This window comes from Anas platyrhynchos, chromosome 29, assembly GCF_047663525.1.
Source record: "Anas platyrhynchos isolate ZD024472 breed Pekin duck chromosome 29, IASCAAS_PekinDuck_T2T, whole genome shotgun sequence".
Lineage (NCBI taxonomy): Eukaryota > Metazoa > Chordata > Aves > Anseriformes > Anatidae > Anas > Anas platyrhynchos.
This window is the reverse complement of record NC_092615.1, coordinates 626,075-647,911: the sequence shown is the minus strand read 5'-3', so window position 1 is coordinate 647,911 and position 21,837 is coordinate 626,075. Positions and strand designations below refer to the sequence as shown.

The 21,837-nt window shown below is 57.7% G+C and overlaps 3 protein-coding genes across 7 annotated transcripts in view; 2 read left to right on the top strand and 1 right to left on the bottom strand.

The window, feature by feature from the left end:
• SBNO2 (strawberry notch homolog 2) overlaps window positions 1-15,906 on the top strand; it is a 55,675-nt gene extending 39,769 nt beyond the window's left edge. For all 5 annotated transcript variants that reach the window (XM_027472514.3, XM_027472515.3, XM_027472516.3 and 2 more), the window contains 22 exons: window positions 596-739; window positions 1,259-1,376; window positions 1,834-1,939; window positions 2,422-2,575; window positions 2,982-3,158; window positions 3,578-3,675; window positions 6,077-6,159; window positions 7,130-7,330; window positions 7,864-8,039; window positions 8,236-8,367; window positions 8,638-8,773; window positions 8,956-9,068; window positions 9,595-9,666; window positions 10,082-10,190; window positions 10,447-10,521; window positions 10,846-10,989; window positions 11,210-11,304; window positions 11,644-11,736; window positions 11,909-12,040; window positions 12,253-12,329; window positions 12,492-12,682; window positions 12,839-15,906. In XM_027472514.3, coding sequence (XP_027328315.3) covers window positions 596-739; window positions 1,259-1,376; window positions 1,834-1,939; window positions 2,422-2,575; window positions 2,982-3,158; window positions 3,578-3,675; window positions 6,077-6,159; window positions 7,130-7,330; window positions 7,864-8,039; window positions 8,236-8,367; window positions 8,638-8,773; window positions 8,956-9,068; window positions 9,595-9,666; window positions 10,082-10,190; window positions 10,447-10,521; window positions 10,846-10,989; window positions 11,210-11,304; window positions 11,644-11,736; window positions 11,909-12,040; window positions 12,253-12,329; window positions 12,492-12,682; window positions 12,839-13,467 — 3,255 coding nt within the window. In that variant the 3' untranslated portion in view covers window positions 13,468-15,906. The remainder of the gene's footprint in view (window positions 1-595; window positions 740-1,258; window positions 1,377-1,833; window positions 1,940-2,421; window positions 2,576-2,981; window positions 3,159-3,577; window positions 3,676-6,076; window positions 6,160-7,129; window positions 7,331-7,863; window positions 8,040-8,235; window positions 8,368-8,637; window positions 8,774-8,955; window positions 9,069-9,594; window positions 9,667-10,081; window positions 10,191-10,446; window positions 10,522-10,845; window positions 10,990-11,209; window positions 11,305-11,643; window positions 11,737-11,908; window positions 12,041-12,252; window positions 12,330-12,491; window positions 12,683-12,838) is intronic.
• A 1,062-nt stretch (window positions 15,907-16,968) lies between these two features.
• Window positions 16,969-18,767, bottom strand: GPX4 (glutathione peroxidase 4). Its single transcript, XM_038169022.2, has 7 exons — window positions 18,639-18,767; window positions 18,395-18,489; window positions 18,120-18,264; window positions 17,836-17,987; window positions 17,700-17,724; window positions 17,395-17,454; window positions 16,969-17,250 (listed from the first exon to the last, which is right to left on the bottom strand). Exons 1-7 carry the CDS (start codon window positions 18,717-18,719, stop codon window positions 17,218-17,220), a joined length of 591 nt encoding a protein of 196 aa, XP_038024950.1. The 5' UTR covers window positions 18,720-18,767; the 3' UTR covers window positions 16,969-17,217.
• Window positions 18,768-18,858: 91 nt separating this feature from the next.
• On the top strand, window positions 18,859-21,519 carry POLR2E (RNA polymerase II, I and III subunit E). The gene is made up of 8 exons (XM_038169021.2): window positions 18,859-19,017; window positions 19,312-19,486; window positions 19,577-19,692; window positions 20,082-20,162; window positions 20,374-20,432; window positions 20,620-20,698; window positions 21,060-21,140; window positions 21,226-21,519. Exons 1-7 carry the CDS (start codon window positions 18,961-18,963, stop codon window positions 21,123-21,125), a joined length of 633 nt encoding a protein of 210 aa, XP_038024949.1. The 5' UTR covers window positions 18,859-18,960; the 3' UTR covers window positions 21,126-21,140; window positions 21,226-21,519.
• The last annotated feature ends 318 nt before the right edge of the window (window positions 21,520-21,837 follow it).

Sequence of the window (21,837 nt, the reverse complement as noted above, 5' to 3'; positions counted from 1 at the left end):
CTGAATGCAGTCCATTAAGAGGCTGAAAGAGACGCTTGTTTTCAGACCAATGGCCTTTAAATAGAACTTTCTTCAGATCAGGCCCTTATTTTATTTGTTTGCCTTCCTGCTTTTTATTTTGATACAGGTGAGACCCAGGACAGTAAGGCAGCAATCTCACCTGGCCAAAGAGAGAATTATTTTCTAGAAGCAATTAAAATAGATGGGAGGTATTAAAAATAATTAAACATTCCAAACTGTTGCTGAGAAAAGGAAGCAGCTTCACTCAGCCAGAAAATTGAAGTCCTGGTGTGGTCTCCACCTTGCACTGCGTGCATCCAGATGTGCTGACACGTTGGCAGGGGAGCTTAGCCAGGCATTTAAAGTCCCTGTCATCACCGTGTCTCAGTGCCAAGCAGAAGTGCTAAAGATGTCAGCTACCAGCAGGCTTTTGTCTGTTCTGCTGTCATGTTGGGTTTTGTCCCTGCAGGCAGGAGCGTGTGCCCTCCACAGCCACAGCAGAAGCAGCGGTGCTGGCTGTGGGCAGCGGCTGGGGGTGGTGCACTGCGGACGAGTGTCACAAGCACCTGCACTCCTGTTCCTTTTCTTTCTGCAGATTAAATACGGTGACACAGCTACCTCAGAAGGAGTCCTCTTTGCCACTTACTCTGCTCTGATTGGTGAAAGCCAGGCAGGCGGACAGCACAGAACGCGCTTAAAACAAATTTTGGACTGGTGCAGGGAAAATTTTGATGGAGTTGTATCCTTTAAAAATACAAAATAGAAAAGAGGAGAACTGCATGCTTGTGGTTGTACTTCGCCAGGGAACAAAGAGCTTGGGGCCAGCTCAGGCCACCGGGAGCAGCTGTGCAGGGCAGCCTGGTGCCTGGGGGTCGATATTTAAAGTGCTGTAAGCACACACGTCCCCCCCTGCTCCTCTGTCCTCCTCCACAAGCTGCAGTGCTAATTGGAGGAGGGGGGGAACACAGCTGGGATTAACCTTTTCAGCATTCTTCTCCCTCTGCATTGATGGACTCGCTCCTGGGCAGCAAGATGTACTTTAAAAGCCAAGGGACAGAGGGAGGGAGAAATGGCTTTTAGCTCTGAAGAGCAAAGGGTGGGAAAAACCACCAGATGCCATGCAGCGTGGGCAGTGAGTCTGTCCTGTTAGTGCTGGGACTGATCATTCAGTTGGTTAGAGAAGCCTGGGAGGTATTTTGTCTGCTGCCATCCTTGTGATGAAATATGTGTGTTCTCCTTAACCGACGTTACCTTGCAGATTGTGTTTGATGAATGCCACAAAGCCAAAAACGCCAGCTCTACTAAAATGGGCAAAGCAGTGCTGGACCTCCAGAACAAACTGCCTCAAGCAAGGGTTGTTTACGCCAGTGCCACAGGTGAGCTTCTCAGCATGGCGTGGGCACCGGGTGTAAACTGGTGCCAGTCACCGGTGTGCTCTGAAGGATGCCCTTGGGATGTGAGCACGTACACGGAGAGCACACGTTTGGCAAGGGCGTGCAAGGAGGAGAACGGTACTGCAGTGCTGGAGGGGAGCTAGGGTGCTGACTTCTGCCACTGCTGTTACTTGTGACTTTTTCTGCCATTACTTGTGACTTTTTGGGAAGTCAGGCTAATTTTTCTTCAGTTTAACCTGTTCCCAGCCAGCTTTTCAGCCGTATGGTGTTACCTGACCCCGGTTAGTGTATGGAGGGCAGTGTTTGGAAAGGCCCAGGGCCTACTGGTGCCCTGACGGCAGATGATCATCCTTTGAAGAGTTCGCTTTGCTAGAGTCATAACTGCTAGAGCCATCTACAACTGCTGTGGTTTTGCTAACAGTGAATTCTGTTCAAACAGGTGCCTCTGAGCCAAAAAACATGATTTACATGAGCCGCCTGGGGATTTGGGGGGAGGGCACCCCATTCAGAGCATTTGATGAGTTCCTGCATGCAATTGAAAAGAGGTAAGACACGTCCAGCATCCCTTTCCATCTGGCTTATATTTTGTGGCAGCCTTTGTTTGGCTCAGAAAGAGAAATGCTGGCCAGAGAACCAATCAATAGGGTTGGTTGGGTTCCTGTTTGCTCATGAAGAAACAAAAAGTCCAAGCCATCCCAGCAGCCTCATGGCTGAACACCCTGTACATGCACAGGGGCAGCCTTTAAAGAGCAGGAGAGGCAGCCAGGGCATTTTCAGAGGAGGGGCAGAGACCGTTTGTCACGCTGCCCTTCCACTCAAGGAGCAGCGAGAAGAGCAGTGTGGGTCGGTGGGTCTTCTAGCTGGGCACTGTCCTCTCAGTTTCTAGAGAAAGCCAAATTACAGGACAGCTGGAGGAGTTATTTGTCCCTTTAAGAAATGGGCTCAGTGCCTGCCACGTGCATGTGTGAGGGCAGCTTGAGCCAGGAGAAATGCCTGAAGGTGTCTCACAGCTGCCTTCCTCTCCCAGGGGAGTCGGTGCAATGGAGATCGTGGCGATGGACATGAAGGTCAGTGGAATGTACATTGCCAGGCAGCTCAGTTTCACTGGGGTGACCTTCAGAATCGAGGAGATCCCGCTGGATCAGCAGTACAAGATTGTCTACGACAAAGCAGCAAAGTTGGTGAGCTGGGCCCACTGCAGCGGGGGAGACGGGTGTTTAATCATGCTCTAGGCATTGCCACTTGTTTTGTGGGAGGCTTTGAGGTCCCTGAACATGGCCATCACCACCAACTTAGGGTTTTTAATAAGAAAAGGGGTGCATATGCTCAGTTTACATTAAAAAAAAAAAAGCCTTTTGCCTTTTTTGCTTCTGTTTAAAAGTTCTGTGCTCATAAACCTGGGCTTGCAACATCGTGCTAATGCAGAAAGGGGAGAACGAGCAGACTGCGTTCAGCCTGACGTGGCGGCATCAATATCAATGTTAAATCAGATTATCAAACCTCAGACTGTTCTAATAACTGCATGCACAGCAGTAATGAAAAAGAAAAACGAGATATTAACTCAGCCTTTCTCGGTACTGTCTGCAGTGGGCAGAGGCCTTGATGGTGTTCCAGCAGGCAGCCGACTGGATCGGCCTGGAGTCCCGGAAATCCTTGTGGGGTCAGTTCTGGTCAGCTCACCAGCGCTTCTTCAAGTACCTCTGCATTGCTGCTAAAGTCCGGCGACTCGTGGAGCTTGCCAAGGAGGAGCTGGCAAAGGATAAGGTGTGGTATTAGGGGCTGGCTGCAGTATTTTTGTAGTCTCCAACCAAAGAGAATTAATTATCGGTCAGGTTTACTTGAAGGCAATCTCAGATCTCCTTAAGGCTGACTTTCTCTCCAGATCAACCAGAATGAAGTGCAGTGTCTGGGTTTCTGAGAACACTTAGAGTAAATTACACCGGGGAGTTAACGTGACCTCCTCCTCTGAGGCATTACCCACTGCTTGGCTGTGGTAGACGCGGGCAGGCTGACTTCAAACAGTGCTTTGGGTCGTGTTCAAGCTAGGAGAGGTCCCAGGCCTTGTACCTTTAGCACAGCCCTGTCCTTACATCTGTCAGGGGCAGGGTCCATGGAAGATGTACCCGGGACTGTTGGAAGCAGTCCCCTGAGCCCGTGGTGCCACCCCTTGTGTCTCCCCGCAGTGTATCGTCATCGGCCTGCAGTCCACTGGGGAGGCTCGCACCAGAGAAGTCCTGGACGAGAACGACGGGCACCTGAATTGTTTCGTTTCTGCTGCAGAGTGAGTTAAAATCCTTGGTTTTTCTTCCTCTGGAGGGGACGCATGGGAGGCTGGAGGCACGCTAGGGAAAGCCCTGCCCTGGGGCCACTTAGAACTTGAAGTTCCACAAAGGCAGTTTCATAAAAGCCTCACCCTATGCAGGCTGTAAATAGAGAGAATTCTTTGTTGTGTCCTCGAGGCCCCATTTCTTTAGTGTCGCTTTGAGCTAAGTCCTGGATTTTTGGAACCTCCTGTGGTCCAAACCTGCCTGAGCAGCCTGATCTGACTGACTGCATGCAGCAAGGAACCGACAGGTGTAGGAGAGCCAGAAACGTGAGCTCAGGTGCAGTTCGTGTGGGTCTGACCCTGGAAAATAGGGCTGTTGACACTGAAGAAACCAGAGAGGGAATCTTGTGTCGTGACAGAGGCTGGGGAAGTGGAAAGCTGCGTGGCTGGAGCAGCAAGAGGCAGGAGAGACTCAGGGAGTTCAGGTTCTCCGGGCCTGGCTTTCAGGACAAGAACAAGGCAGGACGCGTGGTTCTGGTGGGGTTCTGCAGCTCCTCCTTAGCTGGAGGGGAAGCTGGCTGTGCCCCAAGTGCAGCCAGCAGCAGGACTCGTGCTGCCCTTTCGGCAGAGGTTGAGGATCACTCTCCTCATTTTGGCACCTTCCAGAACACCAGCCCATCCTGGGCTGCTCCTGCACAGCGGGTGATGAAAATTGGGGCGTTGGATTGAGTTGTTCCCTCTGCAGGCAGTGGGGCTGTTACTGTCATTTGAAATGAGTTTTAATGCCAGTGAAAGCGCTGAGAGATGCCCGAGACAGCGTGTGTCCAGTCCAGGCCCATCTCCCTCCCCTGTTGATGGGAGGTTTTGTGCTGGCCCGTGTCCATCACTCTGATGTGCCCAGTCCACTCCTGAAAAACAACTAGGGGTTGGTGACAGCGTGCAAGACAAATCTGACAACTGCTGGGATTGATTTGGTCTCCTGAACTGGTTTCTGCCTCGCAGAATTCAGAGGAACTCAATCTGGAGGTCCCCGTGGTCCCTTGGGGCCTCTCAGCTTTTGGAAGAGGAAAGCTCCGTCCCCGCTCACACACTGCTCAGCTCTGTCCCCAGCTCAGAGGGAAAAGCTGTCCCCAGCAGCATTGGCTGGATAACTCTGTGCCTTCTGGCATCAGCTGAGCCTCCCATTGCAGTGGCCTGGTTTTACGGCATTCCGGGGGATTTCTCGAGGGGGGCGTGCTGGGAAGCAGCAGTTGTTTAAAAGACGCCGAGAAGCAGGGGTAGAGCTGGTGCTGCAGTGAGCGCCTGCCAGCCCTGCCCTCCGTGTGCAGGGAAGGTGGGGAGTGACAGGAAAAAGAGCAAGGTTTCACGGCAGGGAGGCTCCAGACCTGAGAGTTTTCGGATTTTGTGCCCAGGTCACGGCAGCACGGGGGACAGAAGGGCCCTTCTGGTGCCGTGTCGTTGCCATTGCTCCGCAGCCAGCCCCGAGCTCTGCCCCATCAGGGAGTGCTGCCAACTCTGTCTCCTTCAGCTCCTCTCACCAAGGGTCTTAGAGTCCCCTCCCTGGTTCCCAAGGCTCCCTCTTTGTCCCACGGGCGAGTTACCATGTCCATACCTCTCAGTTGTTGCTTTCAACAATTTTTTTTTCCAACCAGAGCTCATCCAGCACTGCCTTCTCATTGCACCAGGGGCTCATCCCCGTCCAACACGATCAGCATTAAGCGTTTGCTCTTTTGTTTGCAGAACAGCCCACAGAAACATTTCATTTCCACCTCTTCTGATTTTCCCATCCACCTGGAACCACCACGTATCCCATGTTTTGTCACCTTTCTCTGTTTTGTGGCCAAGCGGGCCCATGCCCCGTTAACCGAAGGACTTGGAGCACATTTTTTGGACAGCCTGGCAGCGGTCTCTGCTGTCAGACCATGGACTGGGACTGGCTGGATTTTTCATCAGTGATGTAACAGCTTCCCAGCATAGCGTTTCCCGTTTAAAATCCCCTCTCAGTTGCTATATAAAGGTCTTGCAACTCGGGCATGGTAGCACGGAGCCCAGGCCCTGCTTTTGTCACAGCATCTCCCGAGTGCAGCAGGGAGCCCGTGGCAGAGCGCCGTCCTCGCAGCCCTGCAGCTCACAGCCTGCCCTCGCCGTGCCAGCTCCGCGGCTGAGGGTCTGCCAGCTCAGACCTCGTTCCTGTGGCTGATTCGTGTGTCTCCAGCAGAAGCCTTTGGTGAAAAGCTCTGAGTTTGAGTCCCCGCTCTCCTGGAGCGTACCAGTGGCTGGCTGACCACGTGCTCGCAGTTGTGGTGCTGGGTTTGCCCCCTTCCTTGAAATGTGCTGCTGTCTCAAATACACATTGCTACGTGATAACCAGCGGATGTTCCTGGTAGCTAGAATAAATTTTGCATCTTACTTTCAGAGGCGTCTTTCTATCACTAATTCAGAAGCACTTTCCTTCAACCAAAAGAAAGAGAGAAAAAGGAACTGGCATTAAAAGAAAACGTAAGAGCACACTCCACTGCCCAGCATCTGACTTCCTGCCTTGCTGCTTCACCCCAGCCACTCAGCTTTTTCTTTTCCTTTTTCCCTTTTCCCTACCTCATGCATTTGCTACTCTGCCCTGGTTTCAGTTTGCCCCCCGCACATCTCCCGTCACTGCCTCTCCTCCGGAGGGCAGCAGCTCTGTAGGTCCCCCACCCTCTCCTCCTCCTCACCCACTTCCCCGTCGCCAGCGTAGATCTGAGCCTCCACCTCTTGCCCCGTAGCTGCTTCCTTACCTAGGCTGGGGGGCGGATTGCACAGGAGCTCTGGCTGCACGTTTGAAGCCCTCTTGCAGCACGGGGGGGTTCTCCACTATTCCTTACGTACAGCGTGGCAGTGTCCTGGGGAAAAAAAAAAAAATCACTTCCCTGCCAGAGCTTTGGCTGTGGTTGCAGGTAAGAGCAGTTTGGGATGGGGAGGGGTGGACGGCAGCGCAGGCAGGTTGAGGTTGTCCTGGCTGGTCGCTGCTGCAAGCTGATTTCTGTGACCCCTCTCACGTGGCAGGGGCATGTCTGGCTGTGCTTGGAGGTAAACGGCACCCCATCTACAAACACCAAACGCCAGTGCCTCCCCGCTGCCTGCTCATTCCTCTGGGGGCAGCCGGGCCTGCAGGCCCCTTCCCCGAGGGGTTAGCACTGCTCGGGGCCGGCCGTGTGCTCATCCTGATGTGTGCAACCAGCTTCAGCCCTGATACGAATTGCCTTGTTCTTCCTTTCTCTCTCTTCCTTTCTCTCCTTCCCCTCTCTCCCTCCTTTCCTGGCTGTCCTCCCCTGCCCAAGAAGCGTTGCCTCTCCGAGGTCAACCTTTCACTGGGGGCAGCCTCAGCTATTCCGTGGTTTCTCCTCCTCTTCTTCCTGAGCTGGCTCTTGCTGTTCTGCATCGGTGCCCGAGGCCGGGGCTGTGCCCTGACACCGCTCGCTCTCCCCCGCAGGCAAGATGAGGGGCCGCTGCGCCAAGGCGCTGAAGGGCATGTGTGACCCCGCGGGGGTGATCAAGATCAGCGACGACAGCAGCACGGACTCCGACATGGGCCTGGACAGCGACTTCAACTCCTCCCCGGAGTCCGTGTTCGAGACGGACGATGTCATCTTCGTGGAGCACACCTACAACGGCTTCGCAGCCGAGGACAGAAGTAAGTGATCAGGGCTGGCTCCCTCCCTGCTGCCGGGAGCTGGGAACCGGAGTCGCTTCATTCCTGAGCTCCTGGCACCTGGCGCACAGGAATGCAGCCGGAGGCAGCCAGCCACCCCCTGCCCTGCCAGCAGCACGGCTGCAGATAACGTGTAACCCGTCTGGGGTCTGGCTGGGGGTGGCAGTGTCCGGGAGCTGAGGTGAGACCACCTCCTTGGTGTCTGCTTGGAATGGCAAAGCTCCTCCCGTGCCTGGGACAGCCTTACTGTCCTGGCTAGGTTTTACCCTGGGACAGTCAAAATTGGGCTCGTGAGGTGGATTCGAGCAGGGAGAGTTTGCCCTGCAGGCTCCTTCCCCCAGTAAAACAGGGAGAAGCAGAGAGGGAATTTACTACGTGCTCAGCAGCTTTTATTGCAAGGCAAGGTGTCTTCACCTGCACGTCAGATATTTTGCCCAAAAGCTCTTTGGGACTTTTTTTTCTCTCTGATTTTTTGCATTTACCAGGTGGCTTTAAACTTTTGCCTTTTCCTGCAGGTAATTTTCACATGCTGCCTTCCCAGAAAGAGATGCATGGCCTGAGAGAACTAGAACACGTGGAAAAGATGAAGCAGGACCTCCTAGCAAAAGTAAAAGCACTGGGCAAAGAGCTACCTCTCAATACCTTGGATGAACTCATCAATCACTTCGGGGGCCCGGAGCACGTGGCTGAGGTAATCCTCCCCAGTCAAGAGGATATTTTAGTGGCACTGGGTGATGGGAAGAGGGACCAGCAAAGGGAGCTCCTGCTTGAAGAGGGCTTCCTCTCCTTCCTTGCCATCTGCAAAAGCTTTTGGGAATTGACCTCCTAAACACCGTACAGGTTTGTCCTCCCTGCTAACAGCCCCTCTCTCTGTGTGGCACCTGCAGATGACGGGGCGGAAGGGCCGAGTGGTTTGCAGGCCGGACGGCTCGGTCATGTTCGAGTCTCGTGCAGAGCAGGGCCTCTCTATCGACCACGTCAACCTGAAGGAGAAGGAGCGTTTCATGAATGGGGAGAAGGTGAGCAGGGCTTGAGCCAGGGAAACCTCCAAACGTCTGCATGGGAGTGAGTGCATGGAGAGGGGAAGGAAAGGGAGGGTGTGCATGCTTTTGCCTTGCCTAGTGACCCTAGGCTCTGCATCTGTGTGTCTGTGCCTGGCCTGCTGGAGCGTGACAAGAGGCCTAAGTCCCTTCAAGGGCTGCTGCTGCCTTTTGGCTGCTCCCTGTAACTGTTTTGTGAATATCCAGGAGCCTCACGACCCCTTCTCACGTGTTGTTTCTCTCCCTTAGCTTGTAGCAATAATCTCCGAGGCTTCCAGCTCAGGTATCTCTCTCCAAGCAGACAGACGGGTGAAAAACCAGAAGCGCCGGGTGCACATGACGCTGGAGTTGCCCTGGAGCGCAGACCGGGCCATCCAGCAGTTCGGTGAGTGCTGGGGGGTTCTTGAGGAGGGCAGCCCTGGAAAGGAAGGTCACACACAGTCTCTTGAGGTGGGGGATGCCTGGGGATTTCTGTTCCGTCCTGTAGGATAGCTGGCCTACACAGCTTCTCTTCCCGTACCAGGCAGGAGGTGCCAACCTCTCCCTCCACTTCTCACGTCCCTGTAGGTCGAACGCACCGATCGAACCAGGTTTATGCTCCAGAGTATGTCTTCCTTATCTCTGAGCTGGCTGGGGAGAGGAGGTTTGCATCCATCGTGGCAAAGCGTCTGGAGAGTCTAGTAAGTGCCCTGTGTGGGAGAGGTTAATGCGCCAGCTCCAGGTCTTTCCGAAGGGCTTCCATTTTGGTGTTTCTGCTGGCATGGCCCATGTAACTAGTAGGAGGGATTGCATCACCCCCTGACTGAAGGCATTGCCGTGGTGGAATGCAGAAGGCCTTTAACGTCCTGGGATTTGGGAAGGGAAGTGAAGAATATGTAACCAAGGGAACAGGAGGCTTTTCGGGGAAGCAGAACCCAATTCCAGATGTTGGAATTCCCCCCACACTATTACAGGAGTGTACACCCATGAATTTCCGGAAAGCCAATGGAATAATTAATGGAATAACTAATTAGTCTGTTTCATTTTAATTCCCTTCTGATAAATCCCCAAATACTTCGGTAAAGTCTCAGTATTCTAGACAACCTCTGCCTGCCCACAGCACATTCGTGTCCTGACCTCTTCTGAGGCTGACTGACTTGGGCCATCCTTCCCAGGTGTTTTGCATCAGCTAAAATTAAGAACTTCGTGCTTTGTTTGTCTTCCCAGGGTGCCTTAACTCATGGAGACCGACGGGCCACCGAATCCCGAGACCTCAGCAAGTACAACTTCGAGAATAAGGTAACTCGCGGCTGTTTTCGGGGTAGCTCAGCCAAAGAGGGGCCGAAACAGTTGGCGAGTGCCTTCGGTAGCAGCCAGGGACGGGAAGATCGCTGCTGGCATCTACAGGCGGGACTCAGCCTAGCAGCAGCAGCACCCAGCAGCGTGCAGCCCGGGGTACAGCACCCAGGGCTCTTAGTGATCGGCTCAGTGTGCACATCCTGGGGGTTGGACCCTTCTGGGGAGCTGGAAGGGCACTGGGGCGACCAGCCCCTGCCCCGAGGGAGCTGCTGGCAGCACTGGGGGAGGGCTCCTGCACTCTGGTGGTCCCCTTGGCACAGCCCTCGGGTCGGTGGGGTTGCTGTGCAGAGCCAGCCCGCTGCTGGGCTGCCGGTGTGGGGTTCCTCTCGTGCGTGACTCTCGTCTCCTTTTGCAGTATGGGGCTAAAGCACTGGACAGAGTCCTTTCCACTATCCTCAACCGCACGGAGAACAAAGTTCCTGTGCCTAAGAGTTACGACAGAAGAGAGGCCGTGTTTTTCCATGGTAAGAACTTCACCAGCTCTGGGTTTTCTGCTCTCTTGCTGGCTGGGTTGGTCTCAGGGTTGGGACACTTGACGAAGCTCAGAGGGAGGGAGCAGCTCGCTGGTGAGCAGGGCAATTGGCCACCGTGCCAGGCAAAGGGGAAAACGGGCATGGGACAGACTTAGCTGTGAAATAACGGGCACAGCAGGAGGGGAAGCAGCCCTGCAGGACTGCTGGGGACACTGAAATACTTAGGCTGCTTTCTGTTTTTTTCCAGAAATGAAGCAAGGTCTCATCTCTGTGGGCATCTGCTGCAATCAGATGAAGTATGGCACTGTCCCGATGGAGAAGGGTACGTGTCAAACGTTCCCTGCCCAATGTAAGGGGGAAATGAAGGAGGCAGAGGGGTCGGGGCACAGCCTCGAGGGGTTTGCTGTGCAGGCTGGGGCAGAACAAGGCACTGCTGCCGTGAGGGCAGAGTCCTGCGGGGATCAGCTCACGCTGCAGAGCTCATCTCCCTGCTGTGGCCTGGCAGCTGACAGCCTGGAGGAACAGCCCTTCGGGTGCTCTCCTGTGCCTTGGTGCTGTGCTGCCACCAGGAAGGGTCGGGGCTTTGCTCGTTGGGTGTCTTTGGGAGCGTGCTGGTCGTCTCCCCTGACCCGCCGTGCTCTTGCAGACTGCTCCATCACCAAGTTCCTGAACCGGATCCTGGGGCTGGAGGTGGACAAGCAGAACATGCTGTTCCAGTATTTCTCTGATACCTTTGACTATCTGATTGAAAAGGACAAGAAGGAGGGCAAATACGACATGGGCATCCTAGGTAAGGAGAAAGGGGTGATCATACCTCTTCCTGCTGTACCCTGCGGTTCCCTGCTCCTCCTTGCACTGACCACTGGCTGTTGCAGCCTGCGCTGTCCCCATGGCCTTGCAGGTGCTTCAGTGTCCCAGCCCCACTTAGCACAGCTCCTGCCACCCCTGTGCAGGCAGAAAAGATTGGAAATTAGTTCTTACATGTGTTTTGGTCTTTCCTCATGCTACAGATTTAGCCCCAGGAGTGGATGAGATCTACGAGGAGAGCAAGGAGGTCTTCCTGACCCCTGGGCACCCGCAGGATGGGCAGGTCGTGTTTTATAAGGTAGGCAGCCTGCGCAGCTATCGCTGCAGTTTGGCCTTCTGCAGCGCTTCCCAGGCTGGGGCTGTGAGCTGCCGGGTCCCTGCCTCGTGGCTGTGTGTCACGTTTGTGTCACATTTGCCCTGGTCATGAGCTGGTCGCTGAGGCTGGGAACTGCACAGAGGAAGCAAAGAGAGGCCCTGTCCTGCTCCCATGGGGCTGCCGTGCCGCGGAGTGCAGCCTGGCACAGAGCCTGCCTCCAGGCAGCACCGAGTCTGTGCTGAGGGTGTGATTTGTGAGACAGACATCGGTGGGCTTGTCCTGCGCTCTGAACTTACAGAACCCCTGTTTGTCCCCATTTAGATCAGCGTCGACAGGGGCCTAAAGTGGGAGGAAGCTTATGAGAAGTCGCTCAAACTGACGGGATCCTTTGATGGGTTCTACCTCTCCTACAAGGTAGGTCCCTGGGCTCAGAGGTGGCTCCTTGGAGAAGGTCTGTGGCTGTCAGAGGCCCTCGGTCTGCCTGACCTCATGCTGGGGGCTGGGAGATGCCTCCCAAGAACCTCCAACGTGGAGGGGCGTTGGGGGAGAGAGGCTGTGACTGTAACCATCAGCTCTAACCCCACAGACGCGGGGCAGCAAGCACACCTGTCTGCTGGCAGAGCAGAGCCGTGGCAAGAACTTCATCCTCTACAAGCCCAATATTGGGAAGCAGAGCCAGCCCGAGAGCCTGGACAGTCTGCACAAGAAGTACCGACGGGTAGGTGGGAGAGCAACGAGCACCTTCCTCTGGGCAGGGGAAGCCTTACCAGAAGCCTTTTAGGACTCCTCGTAGCCCCGCTGGGGGTCAGGCAGAGCTGTGGTGGTAGCATCTGGGTGTCCTGATTCCAAGCCCTGCATTTGAAGTGTGAGCTGGGTGTTGGACAGAGGAAAATCCCAGCCCCTGTCTGTAACTGGCTCTTCCTGCTGCAGGTGCTGCCCGAGGAGGCCAAGGAACACTGGGAGAGCTGTTACCAATTCTCCTTGAAGAAGTGCAACCACGCTGTCTGGTAAGGGATGTGCAGCCCAAACCTGCCCGGAGCCAGAGGCCCGTCCTGCACCCGTGGGTGCTGGGGACGGGCTCCGGGCTGTGGCTGCAGGGAAGGGCCACGCCGGGGAGGGCAGTTCCCTGCCGTGCTGATTCAGATTGATTTCTCCCCTTTGGACTGAAGGAACAGGAGCTGCAAGCTGATCCAGGAGGGGAAAGAGTGCTTCCAGGGCATGCGGCTGCGTCACTACTACATGCTGTGCGGGGCCCTGCTGCGGGTCTGGAGCAAGATTGCCAGCATCATGGCAGACATCACCAACACCAGCTACCTGCAGATCGTCCGCCTCAAGACCAAGGAGAAGAAGAAACAAGTTGGTGGGTGAAGTGTGAGGGGAAGGGAGCGGGGACAGGAGCTTACAGAAAGGGGAAGGGGCCCAGCTGCCCAGCGCCAAGGTTCCCCTGTGGAACAGGGCCGTGTCCCAGCCTGGAAGCTGGGGGCAGCTGAGGCACTGACGCACGTTCCTCCCCTAGGGATAAAGATCCCCGAGAGCTGTGTCCGTAAGGTGCTGGAGGAGCTGAAGCAGATGGACGAGAACGTGAAGAGGAAGCACAACCGCCTCCTCCAGGCACAGGAGCAGAGCCCGCAGTTCTCCCTGCCGCTGCACGTCCTGCAGCAGCCCCTGGACCTCACGCAGAGCGGGGCCGGGGTCCCCCTGCCCAGGCACTCCCTGCGCCAGGACGAGATCCTGGACCTGACCTACAGCCCTCCCAGCAACAGCATTCCCGACGTGGTGATGAACCCAGAGCCCGGCGCTCTGTGCTTCCCCTCGGAGCCTGTGCTCCAGCCCCACCAGCAGCACGGATTGCCCTTTGGCTTCAGCCACCTTTCTGCCTTCAAGAGCCCCGACCCCGTACTGGAGGGGAGCGTGCCCCTGAGCTCCTCGCTGCACGAACATCTGCCTCTGCCTCACCCCGGACCCTTGCAGACACTGCAGCAGCAGCAGCAGCAGGAAGATTTTGTCCAGCAGGACGGGAATATCAATTTCAGAGAGATCCTGGAGGACATGCTGAGGACGTTAAATGGGGCCCCCCAAGACAACATGCTCCCCCAGGAGCGCCAGAGCGTGATCCAGTTCAGCGGACCCTTCCCAGACTTCTGAGAGCCTGCCGGGTGCGCCAGGCGCTGCCCAGCCGCTGTGGATCCATATCCTTTGGTGCAGAGATGAGAGGGGAGCCCTGGCTCTCCTACTGGTTTGGACTGATCCGTTTCTGGTTTTGAGGGAAGAAAAAAAAATCCTATAAAGCAAAGTTTATTTATATATAATATACAGTCAGGCATGTATAGATTTGTATATAACACGCTTGGGGGAGTCGAGTGCTGCCAGGTTCAGCTGATCTGGACTGATCTGCTGTGTTCGGGTCCTGCTCCAAGGTCAGAGCCGTGCAGGACTGAGGGGAGGCTCCCCCTCCTCGCTGCCCACCCCCCTGCAGACTACTGAGTTTCCAAGCCGGGCCGAGCCTTCCCCAGCCCTCCAGCCCTGAGCTCTGCAGCCACTGCCCCCCCTTGAGCTGGGCAGGAGCACGTCGGCTCCAACAGAGCTGGAGACCACTGGCTGACCTGCCTCGGCTGGTGCCAGCTCTTCCAGCAGCCCTGCGGTGCTGTGGGCTGAAGGGAAGGTGGTGCTGGCCCAGCAGGGTCAGGATCCACGGAGATCCCGTCCCTCTGTGCAGGGCTGAGCAGGCGCAGAGGGAAGCAGAGCTGCCTGCTCCTGCTCTGCCCTCCCCAGGGATGGCAGATGCTGGCGCCTCCGGGCTGCCTGAGCGCTGCAGGAGGGGGCAGGAGCTGGCCCTCTGGTGCTGCCTCGTTTGTCAGCATCCCGACAGAGCTTTCAGCATCCCGACAGAGCTGCTGAGTCAGTCGGAGCTTGGCTGCACCGGGACCCCGTGGGGATTGCCCGGAGCCTGCAGCCCCTGGCCAGCCCGCACTTCATCCTGGCTGTGTCTGGCTGCGCTTCTCCCAGCTTCTCGCTGCCGTGCCCTGTCCCTGTACCCAGCCAGCTCCCCCTGCCCGGGCCCTGCTGGTCCCAGTGAGCGCCGCTGCCCGGCCCCAAAGGGAAGATTTCCCTGGGGAGCACCAGGGCCGCGCCGTATCGCTGCTCATGCTGCAAACCCAACCTCTGATACCAAAGAGCAAAGGTCTGCTTTGCAAAGCACTGCCCCAGGCAGCCCGCCTGCCTCTCCCGCAGCACCCGGCCGGCGGGGCCGGGCCCGCTGCCTTCCCCCCGGGACAGAGGTCGCCTCCGGCCTCCTCTGCCACCACCCCTGCCCCAGCAGCATCGCGCCTCGGCGGGTCCCGGGGAAATTCTTTTGTTTTCTCTGCCTAACCTAAGGAGCCTGCTGGGAAGCTGCCTTGCTGGCAGGAGTGCTGCTGCCGGGTTTTTCTCTGCCTCGAGTCACCGAGGTGTTCCTGGGAGCTGCACCAGGGCGCTTCCAGGGGAAGGACGCGAGAGCGAGACCTTCCCCAGCTGGCCCGGCCCTTCCTCAGCGAGGACCTGGGGAGGGAGGCCCAGCCCGGAGAGGCCTCTGCCGGGGTCCCCGTGCCCGGACAGGGAAGTCATGATGGGGCTGGAGCTCCGTGTGCCTGGATGAGCCCCTCGCCCAGGCAGGGAGCTGCGACCCCCCCGGGCTGCAGGACCATCCAGGCACCCCGTTTGCTTCAGGTCACTGGGGGCAGGAGCTGTGAGACCGCTCCCTGCCCTTCGTGTGGGGGCTTCTCCTTCCCCCAGCTGCCATCGCCTCCCAGCAGCGCTTCGCCCCGCTGTTTTACCGTGCGAGGGAACCTCCTTACCTCACAGCCCGCACCAAAGAGGGGGGCCCCCGGCTGCTGCCCCGGGAGCTGCTGCATCTCAGGGTGAGCAGCAGCCTGTTCGAGTCCTGAGCAGAGCAAGGGCAGGGCTCTCCCCTTCCCCAGCCTCTATTTAAGATATTTCCTGATTCACAACACATGTCCCGGTTCGCTCGCTTGGCGCTTGCTGAATCCTCGGCGCCGAGGGGAAGGGCTGCCGAGGAAACCCAGTTCAGAGAGGCTTCAACTCAGGAATCGCCACGAGGGGTTCTCGCTCCAGGCACCCTCCGCCAGCCCCTTCGCCACCACGGCCCCGAGGCTGACCCGGTGGCTCTCACGGATGGTTTTGAAATATATGCAATTTTCCCTCCCTGATTTCTGGAGAGACAGAGCACCTTCAAGGAAGTCCTTCCCCGCCCCGATCCTGTGTTTTTGTCAGGGTTAATAATATGTAACGATATCTTTTAACTAAATTATTATGCAGTCGTCCTACTGATTGTATGTATTTTTAAATGAGTCCCTTTTCTCCTTCCCTTACACCTTTTTGTTAGCACTTTTTAATCCGCTTGTTGTTTGCCTTTGTTTTTCTATGTGTATTTATAATTAATTGAGATGTATATATGTAAAGAGATTTTTTTAGAATATGTGCCTTCGACTAATAATTCCTGAATTTTCTACTTGCTTCGGAAGGATCGTTTTTTCATTCTGCTCAGTAAAAATGGAAAGCGAAGCCACGTTACGGCGGTTTCTGGAAGTGCCAGCTCTCTGTCTGTCCGTCCGTCTGTCCCCACGCCTTGCCCCCGTGGCCCCAAACCAGGGGCACCGAGGACGCTGCCCCGAGCCTCCCCCTTCCCCCTGGGGCCTCGGCGGGATCCTCCCTGAGCCAGCCTGGAGGCTGGCCTCTGACTCAGAGGCCGTTTGCCTTCTCCCCCAGCTGTGCTGTGCAAAACGCTGATAAAGGAGCCCTTGTTCGGCCACGAGCTGCTGCGACAGCTCTGCCTGGCAGCGCTGCTCCTGATCTTTACCCCAGACAGCGAGGGGCCAGCGGGCTCAGCACCCGGCAGCAACTCCTGCCTCACCTTGCGCAACTGCGGCTGGGCGTTGCTGCTGCAAGGCTCTGGCAGGGCCCCGCGGGGCTGGGGGGCAGCTCCTGACCGGGGGTGGGTGGTAAATAGGAGCCCCCCCCAGCCTCCTCACGGCCCCGTTTCATGTGGGTGACCCCAGGGCTCACCCCACTCTGCTCCCCACCTTCCCCTTGTGTCACACAAGGGCAGGGCTTTGCCCCGCAGCCCTATCCCCAACTACATGTGGGATTTCACCGCGTGGGATTTCACCACGTCCCGACAGGACCGGGTTTTGTTTCGCAGTAATTGTGTCTGGGTGGATCTTGCGCCACCGAACTGGGCACTTTTGGTATTGGGGTCACTGGGATGCTGCTGCACGCCCGGACTCTTGCCTTGAGCCCACTCCAACTCTTTCTTGCTTTAGCAGAAATCGTTCCCCTTTTGGGAGCTGCCCCGTGGTTTGTGGTGCAGCGATTCCACCCAGGTGCAGGCAGCGGGGACAGATCCCCACAGGGGCTCCCCACAGCCACGCTCCTCCCTGCTTTGGCTTTTCTTGTGTGAGCCCCTCAGGGCTCCTGCTGACCCAGGCTTTGTGTGTAATTAATTCCCTTGTCAGCACTAATGAGGATTATCCCTGCCGGGCTCTGGTGAGCTGGCGCAGGAGTTGTGTAAGGTCTTAGTCCTGGACGTGCAGGGGAGCAGCGCAGCAGCTCCAGCCCCACCGCCCTGCACACAGACACGCACACAACCACTCATTTCTAGCACATTTATTGCAAGGGGACATCAGGTGCTGTTTTGTGCCTACAGGAAAGGGGTTGCCCAGCAGAGGCCACTGGCCCTGTGAAGCCTTCTTCCAGCAGGTGCACGCCAAATCTTCAGGTTTGCCTCACCAGCAAGCTGGCTTGAAGACAGACCGTCATTCGTGCTGGGTGAGAAGAGTCCCCAGGGAGCAGGAGGGCCAGTGCTGGGCACACGAGACAGTGCAGGCGAGATGAGCAGGTCTACAGGTAGGAGGGCAGGTCCTTCTCGATGACCTGTGAGAAAGAAGGGAGCATCGCAGCGAGAGCGTCACTGCCCCCTGAACACACCAGAAGCCCTCCGTGCCCTGCCTGGAACCCGTATGCTGGGTGCCACGGGGCAGGCAGAGCCCAAACACCGACCGTGCGGGCAGCACTTACGTAGGGATCCTCCATGGGGCTGTATCTCTTCACCACTTGGCCCTCCCGGTTGATGAGGAACTGTGGAAGCAAAGCAGAACCCAAACGTGTGAGTCTGGCCCTGACCCAGGCGCTGCAGCCGTGGGGGGTGGCGGAGTGGCCGGGCAATGGGGATCTGTGTCCTTGGGGCACTCCCACGCCCACATCCCAGAGCAGGGCCGGGACACAAGGACCCCGCTCCCTGCAGCGCTCCGAGCGCCCCTCACCACCCCCACGGGTAAGGACGTGACCCACGTGTGGCTCAGGAGGAGGCAGCACAACCCTACCTTAGTGAAATTCCACTTTATGGCACTAGGAGAGAAAAAAAAAACAGGAGTGAGACACAAAAACCTTCCCCGCTGCAGCCAGGCCCCCCCCGGCCATGGGGCCGGCCGCTTTCCGCAGCCCCCTCCCCGCACTCACTTGCCCAGGGTGCCCCTTCCCTTGGGCTGCTCCTTCATCCACTTCCACAGGGGGTGGGCGTCGTCCCCGTTGACATCGATCTTGCTGAACATGTCGAACTTCACCCCGTAGTTCTCAGCAAATGCCTTAATCTGCGCGTTGTCCCCGGGCTCCTGAGGAAGCAAAACAAGAAGCGAAGCTCTCGGTGGGGCGGGCGACTCCAGGCACAAACCCTGGCGGGTCAAGGTCAGGAGGACGCCCCCCCCAGCCCCCCCCATCCCCCCCCCCCCCCCCAGCCCCTGTACCTGCTTCCCGAACTGGTTGCAGGGGAAGCCCAGGATGCGTAAACCCCTCTCAGCGTAGCGGGCGTGCAGGTCGACCAGCTGAGTGTAGTTCACGGCGGTTTTCCCTCATTTGGAGGCCACGTTGGTGATGATGCACACGGAGCCCCTGCGGGATTGGGGGGGGGCGGCGTGGGCCGGGGGGCGAGGCTGATGGGGGGGGGTGGGGCGGGGGTCGTGGGGGCTGCCCCGGGGGGGTGTTGAGGCCGCCCCGAGGGGGGGGGGTGAGGCCGCCCTACCTGTACCGCTCCAGGCTCACATCGTTGCCGTCGATGTCCAGGGCGTGGAAGTCGTAGATGGCCCTGGCCGAGCGCCAGTCCTCCGCCTGGGCGCACTGCGGGGCCGCGGCACGGGGTCAGCCCCCGGCCCCGACCGGCCCCGACCGGCCCCGGTGGGTCCCGATCCGCCCCAATCGGCCCCGCTGGGCCCCGTTAGGCCCGGCCAGGCCCCGCCGTGCCCCCCCCGCCCCCCCCCCCCCCTCACCATGCTCCGTCCCGGTCCCGCTCCCGCCGCTGCCGCCGCCGCGCGCCGCAGCGCCCGGCCCCAGCCCCAACCCCAGCCCATGGCGCCCCGCCCCCCGCCCCGCCCCCCGCCGCCTCTCCACCACTCAGCGCCCGCGGGAGGGGCCGGCCCGCAACGGACAGCTCGGCCGGCCAATAGGACAGCGAGGTGGCACGGAGGAGGGGGCGGGGCTCCGGGAGGCGGACTACAACTCCCAGCAACCCCCGCGTGTCCGAGGACCCCTCTTTAGGGCAGCCCCGCCTGTCGCAGGGGGCAGCCTGGGGGCCTCAGAGGCAGCAGCAAGATGGACGACGATGAGGAGACCTACCGGCTGTGGAAGATCCGCAAAACCATCATGCAGGTGGGGCTGGGGGGGCCGGGGGGTGGGCTGGGGGGGCTCGGGGGAGGCTGGGGGGGCCGGGATCGGGGGTGTGCGGGTCGAGGGGGAGAGGGACTGGGACTGGGCCTAGGCCTAGGCCTAGGCCGAAGGCCTGGGGGGGGCTGGGGCCTGGGCTGGGGGCTGGAGGGGGCCGAGGCCGGGGCCTGGGGGCAGGGCTGGGGGGAGCTGGGGGGGCTGGGCCGGGGTCTGAGGGTCCAGGGTCTGAGGGTCCAGGCCGTGCCCCCCGGCCTCACGCCGCTGCCGCCGCCCCCGCAGCTGTGCCACGACCGCGGGTACCTGGTGACCCAGGACGAGCTGGACCAGACGCTGGAGGAGTTCAAGGCGCAGTTCGGTGACACCCCCAGCGAGGGCCGCCCGCGCCGCACCGACCTCACGGTGCTGGTGGCGCACAACGACGACCCCACGGACCAGATGTTTGTCTTCTTCCCCGGTGGGCTGCGGGGCTGGGTGAGGGTGGGCAGGGGCCGGGGAGTTGGGGGCAGGTTCCTGACTGTAACCCCGCGGCTGGGTTTGTCTGCAGAGGAGCCCAAGGTCGGCATCAAGACCATCAAGATGTACTGCCAGCGCATGCAGGAGGAGAACATCACCAGGGCGCTGATCGTGGTGCAGCAGGGCATGACGCCCTCGGCCAAGCAGGTACCGAGGCGGCGCTCCTGGTGGCTTGGCTATCACGACCCGGGGGTGGTTTGTTTCTGGTTTTTGGTATTGCTTCAGGTTAACAAAAACATCAAATTTCAACCCAGAGCAAGTCTTTCACAGAAAGCAGTCATGCCTTAACATAGGTTCTTGAGGTGTTTAAACAGAACAGCCGGTTCTGGCTGCAGAACAAATGGCAGGCTATGAGTAGTCAAGGGGCTGGTGGGAGAAACAGAGATACCGGGAGTGCTGTTTGCTCTCTGTACGGGTATCTGTACCCGTGCCAGCACAAGGACAGTGATACCACGCTTACAATTGGCTGGTCCGAGCACAATTGGTGGGGTTGTCCCAGAGCAGTGCTGCGGCCTGACTTGCTTCTTCCTCCGCAGTCCCTGGTGGATATGGCTCCCAAGTACATCCTGGAGCAGTTCCTGCAGCAGGAGCTTCTGATCAACATCACGGAACATGAGGTGAGCGGTGCTGGGGAGTGGAACACGACTGGGATGGTCGGTCTCATGCTGAGCTCAGGCTCAGGCTGCTCTGAGAGACCTCCCCTCGGTTGGAAGGCCGGGCTCTGTAGTTCTCTTCCTTCCCTGCACGTTGCTTGTCCTGCCACTGTGTGGAGACGGCTGCTTTCTCAGAATTTCTGGTCTTGCAATCTCTTTTTTGTGTTGTTTACAGTTGGTCCCAGAGCATGTCGTCATGACAAAAGAAGAAGTAACCGAGCTGCTGGCCAGATAGTATCCTTTGTTTGTTCCTTCCCTTCCTGTCTGGGTGCGATGTGTGCTTGCTTTGGGCCGCAAATGAAAGCATCTGACTGTGATGGTTTATTGCTTGCTTCTGGTAGCTGTGCCTGGCCTCAGAACAAGGGGGAACCTGGGCCGCGTGCTCGTTGTGCTGGTGAAGCTTCTCCTTGACTCTGTGCAGTAAGCTGAGGGAGAACCAGCTCCCGAGGATACAGGCTGGGGATCCTGTGGCCCGGTACTTCGGGATAAAGCGAGGACAGGTAAGAAAGAGGCTGGTGTCAGGCTGCAGCGCCCCGTGGGCTGGGCAGGGGCTGCGGTAGCACGGTGCTGCAGGACTCCAGAGACAAGAAGGCTCTCGTTCAAATATAAAAGCTGTTACGGGTTACTTTGGGATGTGTAAGCCAGGCAGGCTTCTGGCCAGCAGATAGCTCTGGGGACAGTCCTGGCTGCCTGTGGAACCAGCGGCTGTGACACCGGCCCCAAACTGCCACTCCGGGCGCCCAGTGTCTGCCCAGTGCTGTGGCTTTGTGGCCCTTCTGGGTGTGAGCATACACACGTGTCGGGCAGGGGAAACTCACCAGCAGCTTCTCTCCCTCACGAGTTCCTTCTGCCGGCCTTCAGGTGGTGAAGATCATACGACCCAGTGAGACCGCGGGCCGCTACATCACCTACAGGCTGGTGCAGTGATGCGGGGCTCTCGAGGTGAGGTGGGGTGCTCGGCCTTGAGTGCTGTGCTGGGGGAGGTGAGGTGTGAGCTGCTCCACATCCCAGGTTCTCTTTCTTCCAGGTGCAGAAGTGTCCTGTGATGGTTCTGATCTTCCCACCCCTGGCAATTTGCAAATGCTCCGAAGTGTCTGCCTCTTCACACATGCAGTTGTTTTTCTTGGCCCAGATCCTCGTTTTCCAGCATAGATTTTGCTCTAACTCCTTGTCCTTCATGAAGGACTAATGCCATGAAAAGTAACTTGAAGCAGCTGAAGTGTGCAGGGAGGAAGTGAGTGGAAAAAGGCCTTTGCTTTCCTGTTACGTTTTATAGGACCTTACCTTTAATAAAGGTTTGTACTCTTTGTGCTCTTCACTATTACTGTGTTTCTCTGTCTTTTCCTGTATCAAAGCCTTAAGGCCTTTGCAAGTTCCTGTATTTTTCATTCTGTTTAGAATATACATGTGTTGCTGCTAGAGCTCTGAACTCCTCGTGGCTGAGCCAAGAGCTCATCCTGCAGAGCTATGACCTGTCTGGCTGTCGTGTGCAGTTCTAACACGGTGGTTCAGACTTACCTTGTTGTGAGCTGTTCTAGCCTCTGACCTCTGTTTTGAGACTGGTATTCAAAGATTGCAAAGGAGAGTTGCTTGTCCCCACCCCAATTACTTTGATTTTTATTTTGTTCCAGGTCTCCTG

What these genes read in the sequence shown, in the direction of transcription:
- POLR2E (XM_038169021.2), top strand. Translation starts at nt 18,961, where the DNA reads ATGGACGACGATGAGGAGACCTACCGGCTGTGGAAGATCCGCAAAACC. An exon ending in TGACGCCCTCGGCCAAGCAG is followed by an intron (nt 19,693 to 20,081) that starts GTACCGAGGCGG and finishes CTTCCTCCGCAG; the next exon opens with TCCCTGGTGGATATGGCTCC. An exon ending in TCAACATCACGGAACATGAG is followed by an intron (nt 20,163 to 20,373) that starts GTGAGCGGTGCT and finishes TGTTGTTTACAG; the next exon opens with TTGGTCCCAGAGCATGTCGT.